This window comes from Pseudopipra pipra, chromosome 21 (assembly GCF_036250125.1).
Source record: "Pseudopipra pipra isolate bDixPip1 chromosome 21, bDixPip1.hap1, whole genome shotgun sequence".
In the NCBI taxonomy this organism is placed as follows: Eukaryota; Metazoa; Chordata; class Aves; order Passeriformes; family Pipridae; genus Pseudopipra; species Pseudopipra pipra.
In genome coordinates this window covers 8895969-8913478 of record NC_087569.1, presented here as the reverse complement: position 1 = coordinate 8913478, position 17510 = coordinate 8895969, and the positions used below count along the sequence as shown (strand labels likewise).

General features: G+C 44.0%; 1 protein-coding gene across 2 annotated transcripts; it reads right to left on the bottom strand.

Annotated features, from left to right (window-relative positions):
* Positions 1 to 1519: 1519 nt before the first annotated feature.
* RPS6KB1 (ribosomal protein S6 kinase B1) lies at positions 1520 to 17413 on the bottom strand. Of its 2 annotated transcripts, XM_064678032.1 has the most exons (15): positions 17235 to 17321; positions 14048 to 14097; positions 13003 to 13123; positions 12628 to 12696; positions 12078 to 12225; positions 11474 to 11531; positions 10500 to 10600; positions 9536 to 9626; positions 9243 to 9333; positions 8844 to 8951; positions 8486 to 8548; positions 7618 to 7695; positions 6230 to 6337; positions 5551 to 5663; positions 1520 to 4895 (listed from the first exon to the last, which is right to left on the bottom strand). In XM_064678032.1, exons 1-15 carry the CDS (start codon positions 17304 to 17306, stop codon positions 4658 to 4660), a joined length of 1509 nt encoding a protein of 502 aa, XP_064534102.1. In that variant the 5' UTR covers positions 17307 to 17321; the 3' UTR covers positions 1520 to 4657. The 2 variants fall into 2 exon arrangements, with proteins under 2 accessions (XP_064534102.1, XP_064534101.1); XM_064678031.1 differs by lacking the exons at positions 1520 to 4895; positions 5551 to 5663; positions 6230 to 6337 and adding an exon at positions 6351 to 6504 and having other exon boundaries at positions 17235 to 17413.
* Positions 17414 to 17510: the final 97 nt, after the last annotated feature.

Here is a 17510-nt window from a genome sequence, read left to right as displayed (position 1 = left end):
CACAGAAACATTCCAGCTTTGCAGAGAAAGTTGGAAGAAATCACCCTGAACTAAATATTTTGCTGTAGGACAAAGTACACACTGCTCACCTCACCAGGTGGTTCAGTATCCACGGAGGAATTAAGGCATCAAGGACTGCAGGCAAGGCCAGAACTACTACTTAAAAATATGAAACCAATTAAAGTATTGACTTGTGGTTAATAAAAAAAAAAACCAACACAAGAACTCAGCAGTGTCAGCTGGCCCACAAAGCTCTCCAGGATTATTTTATGGAGCACAACAAACAGTGTCAGTGCTTTAAGTCAACCCTGATCCTCTGGGCTCTGTGCACCACTCTGGAGTAACAACTGGAGCAAGGGTGGAGATTGGGCAAAAGCAGGACCAGGGAACAATCTGGGGTTTATTCTCTCTTTCTGTTGGTGGTTTGTTTTTTTTTCCTTTGAAGATCCAGTGAAAATTATCCAAACCCAGTAGTACCAAACAGGTTTTATTAAAACCAAAGAACTACGATTTTGATGGACCGGTTTAGATTTACACTCCATAAATGAAACGGCTCCTTCTCAGATACAGAGAGGGAAAACAGGCAGGAACTCACCTCCAGGAATGCCACCCTCTCTGATCCACATGGAATTAGGATGCAGCTCTTCCTACTCCAGGCCAGGATCACCAACAGGCAGCACCTCTGACTCTGCAGGGGCAGAACAGAGAACAAGTGACAACCAACAGCTGCGTTTTCTGAGCCCCAAAGCCCAGGTGAGGGGCCCAGCCCTCGGTAACAGGCTGAGCCAAAGAGCATCTCCCAGGTCCTTTCTGTTCTCAGGGAATTCCTCCTCCCTCCCTTTCCCATCCAAGCTGTCATAAAGACAATGATTTCCATCCATAGTTATACTCAGGGCCTTCCCACTTCCTAAAAAAAGAAACAAACAGGTCACTGGGATTGACACGTTTAAATTTGCTTTTAGTTGCTCTTCACATCCATCTTACTGAGCACTTGAGGACATTTAGTCCCAGTTAACTGGGAAAGATGAACCCAGACCAGGGATTACCTTGTCTGTACTGAGGCAGCTCGGGTGTGTTCCTGCAGCAGCTGCAAATGGAGTTAATCTGGAAGAGAACAACCTGTAGAAGTTCATATTTGGGAACTGCACACAGTGGATCACCAAGGACCTGCAGGAAAAATATTCAATTTGCCTTGTTCTTAATGACTCCTCCTCCTCCTTTCCCCCTTAGGATAAAGGATTTCCCTCTGAACTGGGAAAATGAAACAGCAACTGTCCTGTAGAGACAATTTAACCACACCAACCAAACCCCAACCACGTCCTAAAAACAAGAGTCCTCCCTCAGTGTTTGAGGCACTTTTTGATTAACAGTGAGAACAGGCTGGGAGTTAATACTGAAAAGAGAACAGGCCCCAAATAAACCTCCACTGCAGAGTGGACTCAGCTCTGAAATGTTCTCCAGCAGTTCAGCCTTCAGAGAGCAGGACCAGGAAAAAGGGATATTCAAAAGAACAATTGACTCGTTGATTTTTATCTTTTATTATGAGCTAATACCAGGATGACATTCAAATGTCAGATGGCACAATTAAGACAGTCTTGGTAGGAATTATTCCAGCATTCCCAAAATTACAATTTAGTACACGAATGGCGTCAAATGCATCACTCCCACAAGAAAACTGATGGAATTCGGAATATCTTATACCAGAAGAGTTTCTGCATCAAATGGGAAAAAGAAAAACTGCTGGTAACACAGCTGACCTAGAAACCTTTTCTGAGAATGACCTGCAGAACAAAATATTTCCCTATTTAACATCTAGTAAAAAAAAATATGACTTTTGTTCAAGTTTAAGATTTAATACTTTTTATATGGTTAGCCACAACAGGTATTAACCTCGGTTTTACTATATTTTTGTAATGCTACAAAAATCCTATAAAATCAAATTATAGTGAATTTTTCAGTGATTATAATTAAAAAAGCGCAGCTTGTACAAAATAAAAAAAATAAGATTCTATACTCTAATGAAAAATTTAAGACATTTTTAAATGAACAAAAGAAAGCACTTGTTAAGCTCTCCAATATTCAATGCATTCTGCACTTATCTGAAATAGCCAGACAGGAGCTACAACTCCACTCCCCTCAGTTCACAACTAGTAATTTTGACACTATTATATATATATATAGAGGATCTATGTCTGATCTTTTTACAAATAAATACAGGATAAACCATATTGCATAGTGTGTGCTTGCTGTCTGAGTCACACTCCCAAAGTTTCACAGTCATGGTAGGGAATTCAACTTAGAACCTATGGGATGAAACATTGACAGTACATGGAATTTCCTTGGAAAACCGATGAGTTGGGGGTTGTAATTCCTCAGTGAACTCAGACAAACAACTCTTGCCATTCTTGCCAGCCATAACAAACCAATTCCACTGGACAATCTACCCAGCCAAGCAAAAAGCAACCGGTGGCTGTACCTGGGAGCAAGAGAGATCTGCCTCCAAAAATGACTATTTTTTTAAGCAAGTCCCTTTCTCCTCAGTGGCCACGTCAGGGCACCTCAGGAAGGAGCAGCACAGAGGCTCCAGGGGCTGGAGGTTGAGGCCTTGGCAGATATTCCCCATGCAAACAGTGCAATCCAGAATGCAGCCAGGTTTGCAGATCTGCAGAGTGCAAACAGCTCCTGAGCACTTGGGTTTTGGTTTCACAACGCCCCCCCTGAACAGTGGCAATCCTCCAGCACAACCTGTGGCACTGCAAGGGAACTTCATCTGCCTCAGGAAATTAAAACTTTTTTAACAAAAGGAAGAAGAAAAAAAAATCTTAATTTTTGCTAGTTTTTTGTTGTTGGTATCAAGGTATCACTGAATCCTTCTGACTTGCAAATCTGAGCAAAGAGCACTGAGCGGATTCAATGCTTGAGAGAGTTTTATGGCTTGGATCCTATGGCTCAAAAAAGGTTCAGTATCCACAGAGTAAGCGGAAATCTAGGATAAAAAAATCCCTACTGTTGTGAAACACCAGAAGTAGACTTTGCACAGTTTGACTAAGGATAATGCAACGTGTGGCAGGCAAAAAGTGACAGGACTTGGATGCAGCTGGATCATCTCCACACACACACACACAGCAGACACACCCTAAACTAGTGTAAAGCTCTGCAGATTTTAACCCTTTCACCAGCTATGCTCATGGAAATGCTTTCTTTAAGGCAGGAAGTATATATTTAAGGAAGGTAAAGTTTACCTTTATTTTATTCTTTGTACCTGTAAGTCAGTTGTACAGATCGTGTGACAGTTTTAAAAACATAAATAGTGTCCTTAGAACATGTTTCCTAAATGAAGGTTGCTCAAGTTCTGACCCACTGTGGAAGACATTCACTGAAAGGCCATTGAACACTTTTTCTCGTACAATCAGCAAATTTATTGCCCCAGCATAGAAAAAAAAAACGTGGAGAAATTTAGAAATGTATAATGGCAGGGAACTCCTGTAAGCAAAATTTTATTAATAATTATTATACTTAAAAAAAAAAAAAAAATCCTCAAATTCTTACCCACCTGTTACAAAAATAGTTATTTCCTTCTGCTATGCAGGGTTTGTCTCTGCTCCCTGGGGGACTTGCTATAGATCTCTACTGACCTTGTGATGGGATGCACAGTCTCCTGATCTCGCTGTGGGTAAGAACCTGGCTGTGCTGAGCTGCCTCCAGCCCAGCACCAGCACAAGGGGACAAAAAAAAGTGATGTTTCCCAGTGAAATGTCTGCTGAGGACAGGGATGAAATAAGCAGGACGTGTGTGAGCCCGTGGCTTCCAGTTAAGCCTAGAACAACATAGCAGCATTGCCTCTGATTAGATCCGTTGGTCCCTGCAGGAACAGGGATTTCAGCTGGGGAAGCAAGTGAAAAACAGTCCTCTCCCACCCCACACTGCCAAGCTGGCCAGTGGTTCACTTATTGATTTGTTGTTTGATGAGGAGAAGAATCAGAACCAGAGCCTTGAAAAAAAAAAAAACCAACCAAACAACTTTCTTCACCAATTATTCTGCGTTTGCAATTTTGGGATCCTTTCCATAATGAGCTGAATCAAAAAAATCTATTTGAAAAATATATATTTTTTTTTTTTGTATATATATATATAAAAAAAACTCATTATGTTTTGAACGTGAGATACCAATTAATTTTCGCTTTCATCTTTGATTCCGCCCCGTTGTAGGAAACCTCTTAACGAAGCTTGCATGCTAATTACCCCTCAGCTGCAAGCACAGGCGTTTCATCCTCTGCCTAGTGAAAGGGCTAACCCTCCTCGACACATTCACTACACCAGTGATTCTGGAGCAACATCCTGACCCTTAATACTGTCAGTTCCAAGCTGAGAAATCCTTGATAAGGTGAGCAGATGTCACTGGAATCGTTAGATGACGTGCCTAGAGTTCTGCAATACCATTTGCTAAAGTTTGTTGTTTTTTTTTTATGCACCATTGATTGACAGGAAAAAAAAACCAAAAAAAAAAAAAAAATCCGTTTTTTTTTCTTTGCTTTCCAAGTCTCTCTGTGCAATGACTGACTCTTTGATACTGTCACTTTTTTTAAAAGTAAACCAAACAAGCCCTCGTGTTTCAGCTCCAAGGGGGCTCCCGTCTGTTCTCCCAGCCGTGGTGCTGTCATAGGTTCATGCGCAAGTGCTCTGGTCGTTTGGAGATCATGGGGAAAGCTTGTTTTTTGTAGGGCCCAGAGTTTGGCTGCCGGATTGGAAGCGGTGCTGAAGCCTCTCCACACACTGTCACATCCATTTGTTCTATCCCACTCGTCTCCATCGGGTATTCCACAGGTGGCTGAGCGGTCGATGCGCCGGCAGAAGCACCTCTTCCCCAGAACTCCCCGGGGGAAAACTTGACGGGGCTTTAAAACAAGAAACACACACATCAGAGCTGGAGATCAGAGGGGGATCTGTCACTCTGCAGGAAGCTCAAATGCCTACTGAGAAGCATTTCTAATTCTTCCTTCCACTTCCAGAAGTTTGAGAAATTTCCACGGGGAGCTTCTACCACTGTCTCTTGTAAAGCACATTCCTGTCATCTGAGGGTGCATTTCTAGGTGATTGCAGAATCAATGAAAGGCTTATCAGGAAGAAAAAAAACCCACTAATTTTTGCTCAATCATAACCATCTTTTCTTGTTGGTTCTTTGTTAGTACCATGATATTGCTGAATCCTTCCAACTTGCAAATCTGAGCACTGACTGCACTGACATGATTCTTTCTGGACTAACACGGTTCTTTAGCAGCACAAAGCTCTTAGGATGTTCTGAAACAGTTCTAGAGGGATGGTGAACCAAAGTCACCAGAGTGGGGCTGCAGCAGCACTAAAAAGCAGCAAATCAGTACTTCCTGTGCTGCCAAACCCCACAGATTTATCATGATAACGTGGTTTGTAAAACAGGGTCAGTCCTGTAACTCGAACGGAAGTGCTGGGCTGAGAAGCAAGGCTGCATTTTGAATTTCTACTTGTCAAAAGGTGTGTTACAAAAAAAGAAAAGAAGGAATAAAAGAGAGGTACCTGACTGGTGTCCTTGGGCTACCGATGAACCTGCGAGGGGAGCGGATTTTTGGTTCAAAAGAAAATTTCTCTTTTACGCTTTCAAGTACTGATGGAGCCACGTAGGTAAAACCCTGCAAGACAGCAAGGGAGGCAACATTCACCCTGGGGATCACTCTGCAGTGACCACATGAAAACCTGATTATGATCAGAAAATTACAAAAGGAAGAGTAAATGCAGACATAGGAACTTCTGCTCCTTGAAGCGAACAGTGGGACTTTGGGGAGTTCCCAACCTGATGCTCCAACCCGGCTATTGCTGCTCCCAGACTCCCACAGGCACACTCACTTTCATTAATTTTGCTCTATGGACTGGACATTGTTCTCTCTGCATGACTGTGAAAGCAACCCCGTGGCCAGGGTTCAGAATGCAGCTCTGAATCAGAGTGCTGACATTCCACAAAGGAGGCACCGTTTGCTGGCTGGTGGATAAAGAAAATGTCAGAGATAGGTGATACCACATCTCAGGTGATATCCAGAGGTGTCCTCAGAGCCCTTCAACATCTCCAACCCATCACAGAGTTTGTGTCCAGTGATGAGGGTTTGCTTTGAATATCAGGTAGGATTCCAGAGAATTAATTAAGCTGCAGTGCCCCCCTGCTCCCAGTAAAAACCTCCCTCTCCAGCCATCCCTCACTCACCAGAAAGACCTGGTTGGCACTTTCACTGAGAGTTGAGTCATCTGGGCTATCAACAGGTGTCTGACGTGTAAACTTTGAATCAAACTGGCTCACATCCTCTTCAGATTGCTTTGCAAAAACAAAATGGTTAAGGGTTTATATTACAGATATCAACCAGTGCAGCCTCTGGGTGGAGTTCATTCCATAGGTTTTTGGCAGAGCTCTGCTGGAGTAAAACCCTGGAGTGGTGTCGGAATCCTGTCGCTGCCAGTGGGAGGTCACTATGGGCACTGACACTGAGAAATAAAGGCAAGGGGGAGGGGCAAAAATTATGGATCAAAAAGGAACACAAAATTAAAAAGATGCCTTTAAAAAAAAAATAAAAAAAATCTCAAATTACAAACAGAAACTTTCAGAATGACAACGCCAGTTTCTTGCCAAGTTTAGCCCTCGTCACAACCAGAACAGTTGCAACTCTCAGAATTTGGAACCTCTCCAGATAATTCAATCCCATTTTTGCAGATACAGAAGTGTTTACACTGTGAGGGATGGAGGACAACTCTGGAATAAGTGACTATGGACATTGTTTAATTTGGCCACAGAACAACAGTAACTCCAAGTTTCCTTCTCTCATTCTTTGTGGAAAGGCAACAAATTCATTTGTGTGGCCCCTCATGCAACCCTGGAAGCGCATCTGGAAAAAACCACCTGGTTTGTACAAGTAACTTTCATAGCATTGCTAATAACAGAAAAACCCCAAATCATCTTCAATAATTCATTCAGAAATATCAGTCTTGAGTCTTTCTGAATTTCACTCAAAAGGGTGAAGGGAAAAAGGTCTGCAGTCCCCATGCTGGAGCTGCTGGACATCAGTGATGCCTGAGCCAGTTTAAAGGGAGATTTTTAGTAGTTGGGAACTATGGGGGTGGCAAAACCCACTGCTGCTGTAGCTAATTGTACCCAGAGGGAAAAACAGACCTCAAAATATAAGAGGGGATAATAGAGATTTGTTCATCACATCACTGGTTTGAGGTAAACTCTAAGTGCTGCCTGTAGCAAGATGCACTGTAAATATTAATAACCAAATGCTTAATTAGGTGATTTCATTGACTTTTGCTTAGCAGCTATTTCTCATTTTAGTTGAAACTACTGACTGTCTGTAGAGGGTTCAGAAGCAGAGATCCACAGTGAGCTGCACTTGCAAGTCTGTTTAACCTCCAGGTGAGAAGCAGGAGGAATTCAAAGGGAAGCAGATCAGGGCAGATCTGCCTCTGACTTGACAGCAGTGAATCTGTCACCCAAGCTGTGACCTAAGTCCCAGGAATCAGTGGCACTCCAGTCTGTAATCCCACATCAAGACCTCTCCTAAAGGCACACAGGGAGCATCTCCCAGCACTCCCAGTACATACCAATAAGGGTTTAAAAGGAGGTTCCACCTTTCGTGCCAACAGCTCGTCCCAGTTGATGTGTCTGAAGAAGGGGTGAGCCTGCAGGGGTTACAACAGCACAGTCAGCACCTCCTCTGGGGCACAAACCACCCAAATTTAACCACTAACAGGGGCTTCTCAGCCCCTTTCCCTGGTGGCTTTCCTTCCAAAATCACAGCTGGGTTCAGTGCAATATATTCTACATCAGCAGAGCTGAGAATTGGTACCACACCTCCAAGGCAGACACCTCCTGTCCCTGCAATGCTTTCCTTGAAAGGGTTAGAAAAAGTCAGTTCACAGGCAAAATACCTCAACTTTTAAAGTTAGATACCTAAAAACCATGACAAAACACTGTATTAATGACAAGTTATCAGCACTGGGAAATAAGGAGAACTCTCTAACATTCTGTTAATGGCACCACAAAAACAAAAGTCAAGCTGGAGGCAACGGGGACTAAGCCTCTGCCTTAGTTTTTAGCTAATTTTTCCCTTGGAATAGCTGCACTAATGCAAGGGCTGGCAGGGTTTTCACCAGCTGAGAGCATCATCACCCTTCCAGGGCTGCACAATTAGCAGTGTACAACTGGTAGAAAAGATCTAGTGGAAGGCAGAAGTAAAGAATAGAAGTTATCTTCCAAATCTCCAATTATCCAGCAGGTGGACAGCTGCTTTTGTGCAGCTTTAAAGCTTTCAGATTTTGACCAGCTGTCACACGTGGCAGCCTTTCTGCTCATTGCCCTTCAAGACAGATAGACAGACAGACAGACTGACTCTCCTGCCCTGATGGACCCTCAGAGCTGTTTTCTCCTCAGTGAGGTAATTTAAGAGTTCTTGAGTTAAGTGCAAGTTACCTGAACTTCTCCAGCATCTCCAGGACCAGCTCCCAGACGTGAGGCAGCATTTCTTTTTAGCAGCTTCATGAGAAACAACATCCAAAAAAGCAGAATTAGTTGTGCTGTTATGACTAGACTAGTCCTGACATGAATCATCTCTTGAATGAGCACCATGAAGAATGAATACAGAATGACCAGAAAATCTGCATTTGTTAGAAAACTACTGTATTTCCAAGGAAAATCACTTTCTGTACCACACAACACAAAACTGACTGCTTTAGTAATAAAATCAAGCTTGGACTGAGCAGCCATAGTGGTATCCCTGTATTTTTATTTCCTCCAAAATATATAGCACTGACAGGCATTAAAATTGTACCTTTTTAAGCAGATCTCTGGCTTCTTGTGTGAGGTAGGGAGGCAAGTTGAGTTTACACTTGAGAATCTTGTCAATTGTCTTCTTTCTGTTCTCCCCAGTGAAAGGAGGCTGGAAAGCACCATTGGAAGGGGAGAAAAAAACCAGGACTTGTTCAGATCTCTTTTTTGTGCATGCACAACTCACTTCAGTCATTCACAAAGCAGGAAAAGTTAATGCAAATAGGACTTAAAATCACTCTTTGGATAAAAGCAGCTCAAGACTGTAGTGAACACAACTTATTTCTTATTGCAGTCTGCATTATATATAAATGATGTGTATTTATACATGCATCTGAGTGAGGACACAGGGAACTACAACAGCTACAAAGGGAAATACATGCAATTATAACTGTGCACCTACTGCTCCAGTCAGCATGTCATACATTAATGCCCCCAAACTCCACCAGTCCACAGCACGGTTATGCCCACTCCTCATCAAGATTTCAGGGGCCCTGTGAGCAGAAAAATTGAAAATATGAGAGTGTTTTAAGCAGCTTAATGCCAATTCTGACTCCTAGTTTTCAAGCAAACCCACATTTATCAAGTAAAGTTTTCCTAAGTCGCTCAACATATGAACCATCAGTTAAATAAGGCAAAATTCAGCCATTCCCCCCCGAGCAGAGTAATACTTTTGTGTGTCATCATGCAGCTCACATGTATTCAATTGTTCCACAGAATGTGTGTGTGACTGTTCCATCATGAATAGATTCTTTACATAATCCAAAGTCAGTCAGTTTTACATGACCTGAAAGGAAACACAGAAAATTTCAGACTTGAATTACAGAATTCTGACATCTCTGTAAGTAACATTAAAAACCAGAAAATTCAACGTGGGTCTGTATTTATTAACTCTGAGCTACTTCCAGATATTTTCAGTGGTCTGACAAAGCAATACAGTCATAAAACAGAACGAGGTAATCACACGAAGATAAACCTAAATGTTGCCACTTGAAGAGAAACAAGACAAACCACCAGAACTTACTCACAGATAGACAACTGCAGTTAAACGTGGAGATTTTAAAGCATCGTTCAGCTAAGAAAGTAGGTAACTGAATTTTACTGCTTGCCTCAAAGTGCACAGAACAATATTCAACAAAGTGCCCTGAATAATTCAGTACAAAGGCTCAGACTAAGTAAATCAGTTGTTTAAGAAAACAGGGAAATAGTGGCTGGTACAGACTGCCAGAATAATCAGTGACACACAGTCACTGGAACTGCACTCAGGAACTGAAACTGCTGTCAGGCAAAGCCTCAGCAGCTGGGGAAGTCATTCCAGCAAATGATGTGACATCCTGCCTTAAACTGCCTTTCCTACCACCCCCATGGACCCAAATGTCATGGATTCTGCGCTGGAGACACGGATATTTATGTGCTTTACAATGATCCAGTAGAGGAAAAATTGCACAAAGAGCAAGTGAACCAAATCTCCCAACATGTGGGTCTGTACCCACAGAGCCTGGGGCTCACTGGGGCCCCGAAGAACCTCAGTGTGCGACTGAGGACAATCAGAGCTCTGACAATTCCTGCTCTAAGGAAACTCTCCTCAGAGTGAGGAGTTGGGACCTTTGCAGAAGTGTTTTCCAACCCCTGCCAAGCTGACTCAGGGCTGCATTTCTACCTTGGTGATTGAGCATGATGTTCTCTGGCTTCAGATCCCGGTAGATGATTCCTTTTTGATGCAAGTGCCCCAGTGCCATTGAGATTTCTGCCAAGTAAAAGCTGAAAGGAAACATATGCCACAAAATGAGACATATTCAGTCATGCAAAGCAGTTCAAGCACTATTATGTACCTAGCAACAGTTCCTTGAAAGCAGCATTAGAAGTCTGGGGGAGAAGAAAGGAAAAACAATGATGCCTTTGAGGTTGGTTTGCCTAAAAGTCACCCAAACCCCAAGAACCACAAAATGACATATTAGCATTGGGTTTACCTGCTCAGTAGGTATCTGAGAATGAATATATTTGGAGGAATCTGAATTTTTAACCATTTTTAGTGGTTCAAATATGTGTCTAACCACATCTAGGTGGCAAAGCTGAAAGGAAATAATGAAGTTAAGAGGTAACTGGCAGCACCCAGTCCCACATGGACATCAGAGCTTTCCCAGGGCATTGTCCATGGGAAGAACTGCAGTCAGTGTAAAGCCTAATCAATAAGGGATAATTTCAACTTGTCCATCTGGAAAGTATCACTACTCCAGAATATTCTTCTCCTTCATTACCATAATTAGCACTTCACACCTCTAAGCATCACAACACAGCCACTGCAGTGCCTTGGGAATCCTGGAACTGGCTGGGAAATTGGGTGTGGATCCAGAACAAACAAAACCACATTCACAGCAAATCTTTCACAGCTTTTTCTCCAACACCCAAAACACCTCCCTGACCACAGCCCTGTGGAAAACACCCTCAGTGGACCCTCCTCTGTGGAGAGACTGGAGTTACAGCAGCACAAAGTGGTAAGTGCAGCACAGACACCCTCCCCAAACCCACTGAGCTGCTCTTTTCACCAGTTTGAAATGACTGACTACTTATATATAGTTTAAGCACTTGGAAAAAAACCCCTAACTATTAGTGTACAAAAATAGCTTCACTTACCAAGCTGTGTCTTCCATAAATATCCCTTCTCTCTCTAACTGCATAAATAGTTCTCCTCCTGTCATGAGAAAAAATAGATTATATTCAGTTAAAGTATCATTTTTAGTAAGCCAAAAGTCTATTTTCTAGGAAAACTATAAACAACAGGTATTTTTTCCTGCTGTACAACACGTTTCACAAAAAAACCCCACGTCACTATTCTGTTACTCTCAGAATTCCAGCAACCTAAAGAAATGCTGGGAAAAAAAGGAGCATTTCTGTCCCTGTATTTTGTTGTTACAGCTTTGAGAAAACTGTTTCTAATCTGTCATTGTTTCCTTACCCCTGAAATAAAGGGAATACTTTCTTCTGTCATGAAGAACCTGCAGGAACTAAACCCTCAGGGACTCTCTGACTGCACTCAATCTTAGTGTAACACAGAAAAATGCCCAATTTCATTGAATTAGAAAGTTTATTGATGTTGTTCTAGGGGTTTTTAATACTAAGCTGCTTCACATTTTAAGCCACCAAGCCAATTGTTAACTGGCCTTTTACTCGTGGGGTGAGAAACCCAATTTCTTGGTTGTGTAGAACACCAGCAGGTAAGAGAATTTCAAATACTGACCACTGAGATACTCAAGGATGAGGTAGAGTTTTCCACCAGTCTGAAAGGCATAAATTAAGTCTACAATGAAGGGATGTTTCACTTCCTCCAGGATATTCCTCTCTGCTTTCGTGTGAGCTGTATCCTTGGCATTCCTTACAATCATTGCCTGCAAAAAGCAGGGAGAGGTGAGCACAGGAACATGTTAAACAAGGCAGATTTTATATTGAGTTCAATCCTGAGTTTATTAAACCACCACACTATGTATGAGTCAGCAACAGCATAAGAAAATAAATTCACCACAGCATAAGTTTAAGTCTTTATTTCATAGAATTACACAGTAATTTAGGTTGGAAGGGATCTCCTGGCCTATTTAAATGAGCTGCTAAGAACTACCCAGACAGAAAAATTCAAAGTTAAATTCGAATTTCAACCGTACCCGGGTATCAACTGTATATATATTAAAATTTATTTTCAGGTAGAATAAATCATTAGACAATTGTAAAAGCTAAATGCAAGGTTAGGCTGTTTTAAGGCTCGGGGAACAGTGAAATGTGAACATCCAGGTTACCTTTTTGAGAACTTTCATGGCAAAGATTTTCCCGGTGTTTGCTCCAGTTACTTTCCGTACTTGAAACACCTGAACGACAACATGAAAGCAATCAGAAAAAAAAGGAAGTTAGAAGAAGAGTTCTGCCAAAGAGAGGTGATATGACCCACAAACCACAAGGCTGCTGGTGGGGGGACCAGAACCACTGTGGGACATTTCCTGCTGGAGATGCTCTGCCAGGACCTCTGTCCCACCACACCGACCGTGGGGTTCCCCTCTGGCAGAATGAACTGGGCAGAAAACGGGCTGGGAAGACCAGAGCTTGCCCAAGGCAGCAGAAGGCCCTTCCCCACGCTGTGGATTTGTTCCTGCAGGGAGGGAGCAGCAGTTCCTCACCTTGCCGTAGCCGCCCTTGCCCAGCACGCGCAGCAGCTCGAAGCACTCGGGCCGGATCTTCTCGGGGCCTCTGTTCACACTGGTCTCTGAAATCTCAAACTTCTCACAATGTTCCATGCCCCTGGAGAGAACAAACCATGGATGTAAGCCTACCTGATACTCCTAAATGATCACTGAAAGGAAGCAAGTGACTCTGGGACAAGCACAGCCTGCCTGACCAAGGGACGACTCCCCGGGGGAGCTGGAGAACCCTCAGCACCGGGAATGTCACTTAGAAAAGAAATATTCTTTGCAAAGCTCCAAGTGTCAACTTGCACAGAGGAGATTACCTGCAAATTTTGGGGATTTAGAGGATCAAGATCTCCCTCAAATCCCTTCATTTCAATGCACAATGCTCTGCATTACACCAGAGTTAAGTCTGGAAGATCAAAGCCTCCAACTGACTTAGACACCTCTTCAAGACCTCAAGGAAACACGAGGCTCTGAGGGGTGATTAAGTGTCAGATCACACTCAGCAGCCCCAGCAGCCATGGGGAGACTTCCAGAACACAAATCCCTTGCAGAAGAAGCTGTAACAGGAGGAGTCTCATAACTCTGAACGTGCCACAAAAGTCTGATCCATAATTTAAGGAGGCTTCTGAACTGTGTTCCAGCTCTGCCAAAGTTACACAGATTGATCCTGCTCAAGGAAATGTGGCTGAACTGCTGGAACTATTCCTTCTCCCCACTGGAATAATCTGGGAACTATAAATGAAGCCAGGCTGGAGGTGTCTGTCTCCTGAACTCAGGGTTTCTCCAACAATCCTTGCAGGAGAAACAAGGATTAAAAGACAAGCAGCAAGGTTTCACCAGGATTTTATTTTGTTACCATTATTTCAAGATACAAGTCATAAATTTTAATGTGAGGCAATAGTGAAATGTCTAGAAATGACTCAGATTTGAGCCAGAGTGACAACATTTTCTCTTTGCCTTAATAATGGGACAAAATGAGAAGTTATGTGTAGCTGGCATGAATGATACAGGATATTTTCCAGCAGCAACTTACAGGTCATATTGGCCAACTCCTCCATGGTCCATGCTCTCACTTAACTGACCCTGGGGATGGGAGGGGTAGAAGGAAGATTGATTAGAAAAAGAAAAAAAATCATTAAAAAGAAATGCACTGATGTGTCTTATAGCTTGTTACATTAAAAAGAAATATATTTTTAACTTACGTAATTAAACAAGGCTAAAGGTCAGGAATAATAAATTCTCAGCAGAAGATAAAAAAAGGCACAAAATTCTGTGCAAGATTTGCAATACTTCCACAGATCTCAGAGAGTGACCAGGGAACCACTGCCTTACCTAGCTGTGCTGTTATTTATTCATTTAAATGTTACAGGTACAAATTCCCAGCCCCAGGAGAATTTGGAAAGTATTAAGATACTGCTTTTTTCTTTATAGTTGCTCTTACATATGGATTTTAAAGTCCTATTACAGTACTATGCAAATCAGAACAATAAGAAAGATTATGGGAATAGATGAGCTGGGACTCATGTGCACTAAAACCAAATAATATACAGAGAAGGTTTTATTATTTTATATTGAGAATAATTCAATCCTAATAATAATGAAAGAATTCAGCTCTCCTCTGATGTTAAACACCTTTCCTGACCAATAATCACTCCACAGATTAATGAATGTAAATATTACTAAGGAAAGTTCAGGCACTTCAGCATCAGAACCAGTCACCAGTGAGGAATGGGGGTTAATTCTGAAGAGATATTTCCTTCAGAGAATTTTCAACTTGATCCCTTCTGCAAGATAATACTTCCCTCTCACTGGGGCTCTGCATGGCAAAAGAAGTGCAAAGCAAGCAGACAGCTGGAATGAATGCAAATGGAATTTCATGGGCCAGCTTCTAGGGAGCTTAACTATACCCCAGAACTTTTATTTTTAAAAGTATGGACAAAAAAAAATGACAACTGCAAGGAGATACAGATATACTGAGTGACCTGTGAAATTCAGAGAAACAGAAGGGAAAGAAAAACCACTGAGAGCTGCAAAAAGCAGCCCAAGGAGTGCATTTCAAATATTATCTAAGTGAAAACGCTACCCAAAGAAAACTAGAAACTTTCAGCAGCTTCCAGACCATTGAAATGTTAAAGTTTACAGAGGCTGGTTCATTTTGGGTGGGCTAAGGGGGAATTTAACTCCTGCAAGCACCACAGGCACTGAGGGAGTCCAAAAGCTCAGGTTTGTTCCCAGCTCCTGCCCTGCTGGCATTTATTAAAACTCAGCTTATTGACACGTTTCACAACAAACCCACTGAGCCTGCCCTTGACCCCACTCCTGATGCCAACAACTGAATTTTACAAAAATCAACAAACACAGAGAATAAACACCCATCACGTTCCCAGAGCAACCCCTCCAGTTACCCAACGGTTCTGGAAAAGTTTCTGTGTGCTGCTCTTGCTCCTGTGAACTTTGGGTTTCATTCCCAGTATGAACTTGACCAAAATGCACTTTAGGTACCATTCTGCTCTATCAGGGTTTGTTCTCCTTCCACAGCACCAGCAGCCCTTCAGTCTATTCGTTATTTCACTCCTCACAAACACCAAAATTAAGGCTGGGTGGTTTTTCACACCACAATAATTAGTGCAAACAACCACAGGGCTTTTGAGGAAACGCTGCATTTAACAATCCTTCAGATTTTCTGGCATGGCTGAGCTTATTCCAACCCACAGCTGATGTGTCTGGGCTCCCCCAAGGCTTTGGGAGGTACCAGAGATGAGACAACACAGTCCTGACTTCCCACCTCAATCACTGCCAGTTTAATGACCTCCACTGCAACATCTTTCTGATCCTTGTAGGACACACACAGAGACAACTTCCACTGAAACATCCCCCCCTCCACACATTCCTGGTCCCCTTCTTCCCTGCTCTGACATTCCCTGATTTTCAGTTGGTTTAATTCCACTTCTCTCTCTCCTTTATCTGTTTGCAAAAGGCACCTGAGAACCAGCTGAGGTTGCCAACATGCATTTATTGCTGCTCCACAGAAACTTCTGTCAAGGCAATGTTTTTAAATCCACATTAACCAATGAATGGTTTAATTGTTCCCTGGGACTGGATTATTGGAACAGGAGACAGAACAAACTCAACTTTCTTGCCACCCCCTCAGAACCTGTTCCTGGCAGCATTAACTGTCTGATGCAATTACAGGGGTTTTTTAAGCCAAGTATTTTATTGATTACTGAGGTGACAAACAGAGCTTTTCCCTGCAGGTCGAGGAGCTTTCAGCTGTCAAACAACGTCCTACAGTTCATATGGAGTGGGGGAATTGAATATCTGACTGTGTCCTGAAGGAAAGAACCTGAAGGGAGTCTACACCAAAGACAGAAAGAAACTTTTTACAAGACAGTGGAGTGACAGGACAAGGGGAATGGCTTCCCACTGCCAGAGGGCAGGGTCAGATGGGACATTGGGAAAGAATTTCTGGCTGCGAGGGTGGGGAGGCCCTGGCACAGGTGGCCCAGAGAAGCTGTGGCTGCCCCACCCCTAAAAGAGTCCAAGGCCAGGTTGGACAGGGCTTGGAGCAACCTGGGATAGTGGAAAGTGTCCCTGAACACGGCAGGGGGTGGGACTGGATGAGCTTTAAGGTCCCTTCCAACCCAAACTATTCCATGATCTCAAGGACTCCAAGGATGCCATTAGAATTTAAACAGCAGAAAATAAATGCAGTAGCAGTTTAAACACCACCAAACGTTTAATATACAAAACAATTTTAAAAAGCAACAGCATCACTGAGAAAATATAAAGAGATACTGTAATGAGACCCCCCCAAAGCCGCGGCAGAGCCCAGACGAACATCGCAAACCGCGAACTCCCGACGGCGGGCGCAGCGCTCAGCACAGCACAGCACAGCACACAAACACCCTCTGGCCCGCCCAACGCGGCGCTTTAAATCTGAGCTTTCAACTTTGCCGCGAGAGCCGCGACTGCGGAGCGAGCCGCACTCCTGCCCCGCCGCTCAAGCGTGTGACGGCAAAGCCAGGAAACAACCCCCGCGGTCCCGGCGCCGAACTTCCGAAGGGAAGAGCTCTGGCGGGGCCGGATGGGGCTCTGCGGGGCGGGGCGGGAGGCTCGGGCTCTCCCCGGACGCCTCAGCGCGGCCCCCGCGGCGCCTCCCGCGCCCTCCCTCCCTCAGGCCCCGCGGCCTCCACGCCGCGCGCCCGCACTCCCCCTCTCACCCCCTCCTCCAGCTCCTCGTCCGAGCCCGCGTCCTCGGGCTGGTCCAGGTCGATGTCGAACACTCCCGCCATGACTCCGTCGCTGGCTCCGCCGGGTGCGCGGGCCCAGGGCCGCCTCATGGGCCGGGGCCCCGCAGCGCCGCCGCGGCCGCCATCACCGGCTGCGCGGCCGCAGCGCGCCTGCGCGCCCGCCCCGCCCGCGCGTGCCGCGCCTGCGCACTCGGCGCCCCGCGCGCCCGCCCGCCCTCCGAGTCCTGGCGCGGCGCATGCGCAAAA

Coding starts and splice junctions, on each gene's coding strand:
- RPS6KB1 (XM_064678032.1), bottom strand. CDS start 17,306: ATGGCGGGAGTGTTCGACATCGACCTGGACCAGCCCGAGGACGCGGGC. Junction 12,226..12,627: donor CCATGAAAGTTCTCAAAAAG/GTAACCTGGATG, acceptor TGCTTTTTGCAG/GCAATGATTGTAAGGAATGC. Junction 5,664..6,229: donor GTGCCAACCAGGTCTTTCTG/GTGAGTGAGGGA, acceptor GCTGTCTTGCAG/GGTTTTACCTACGTGGCTCC.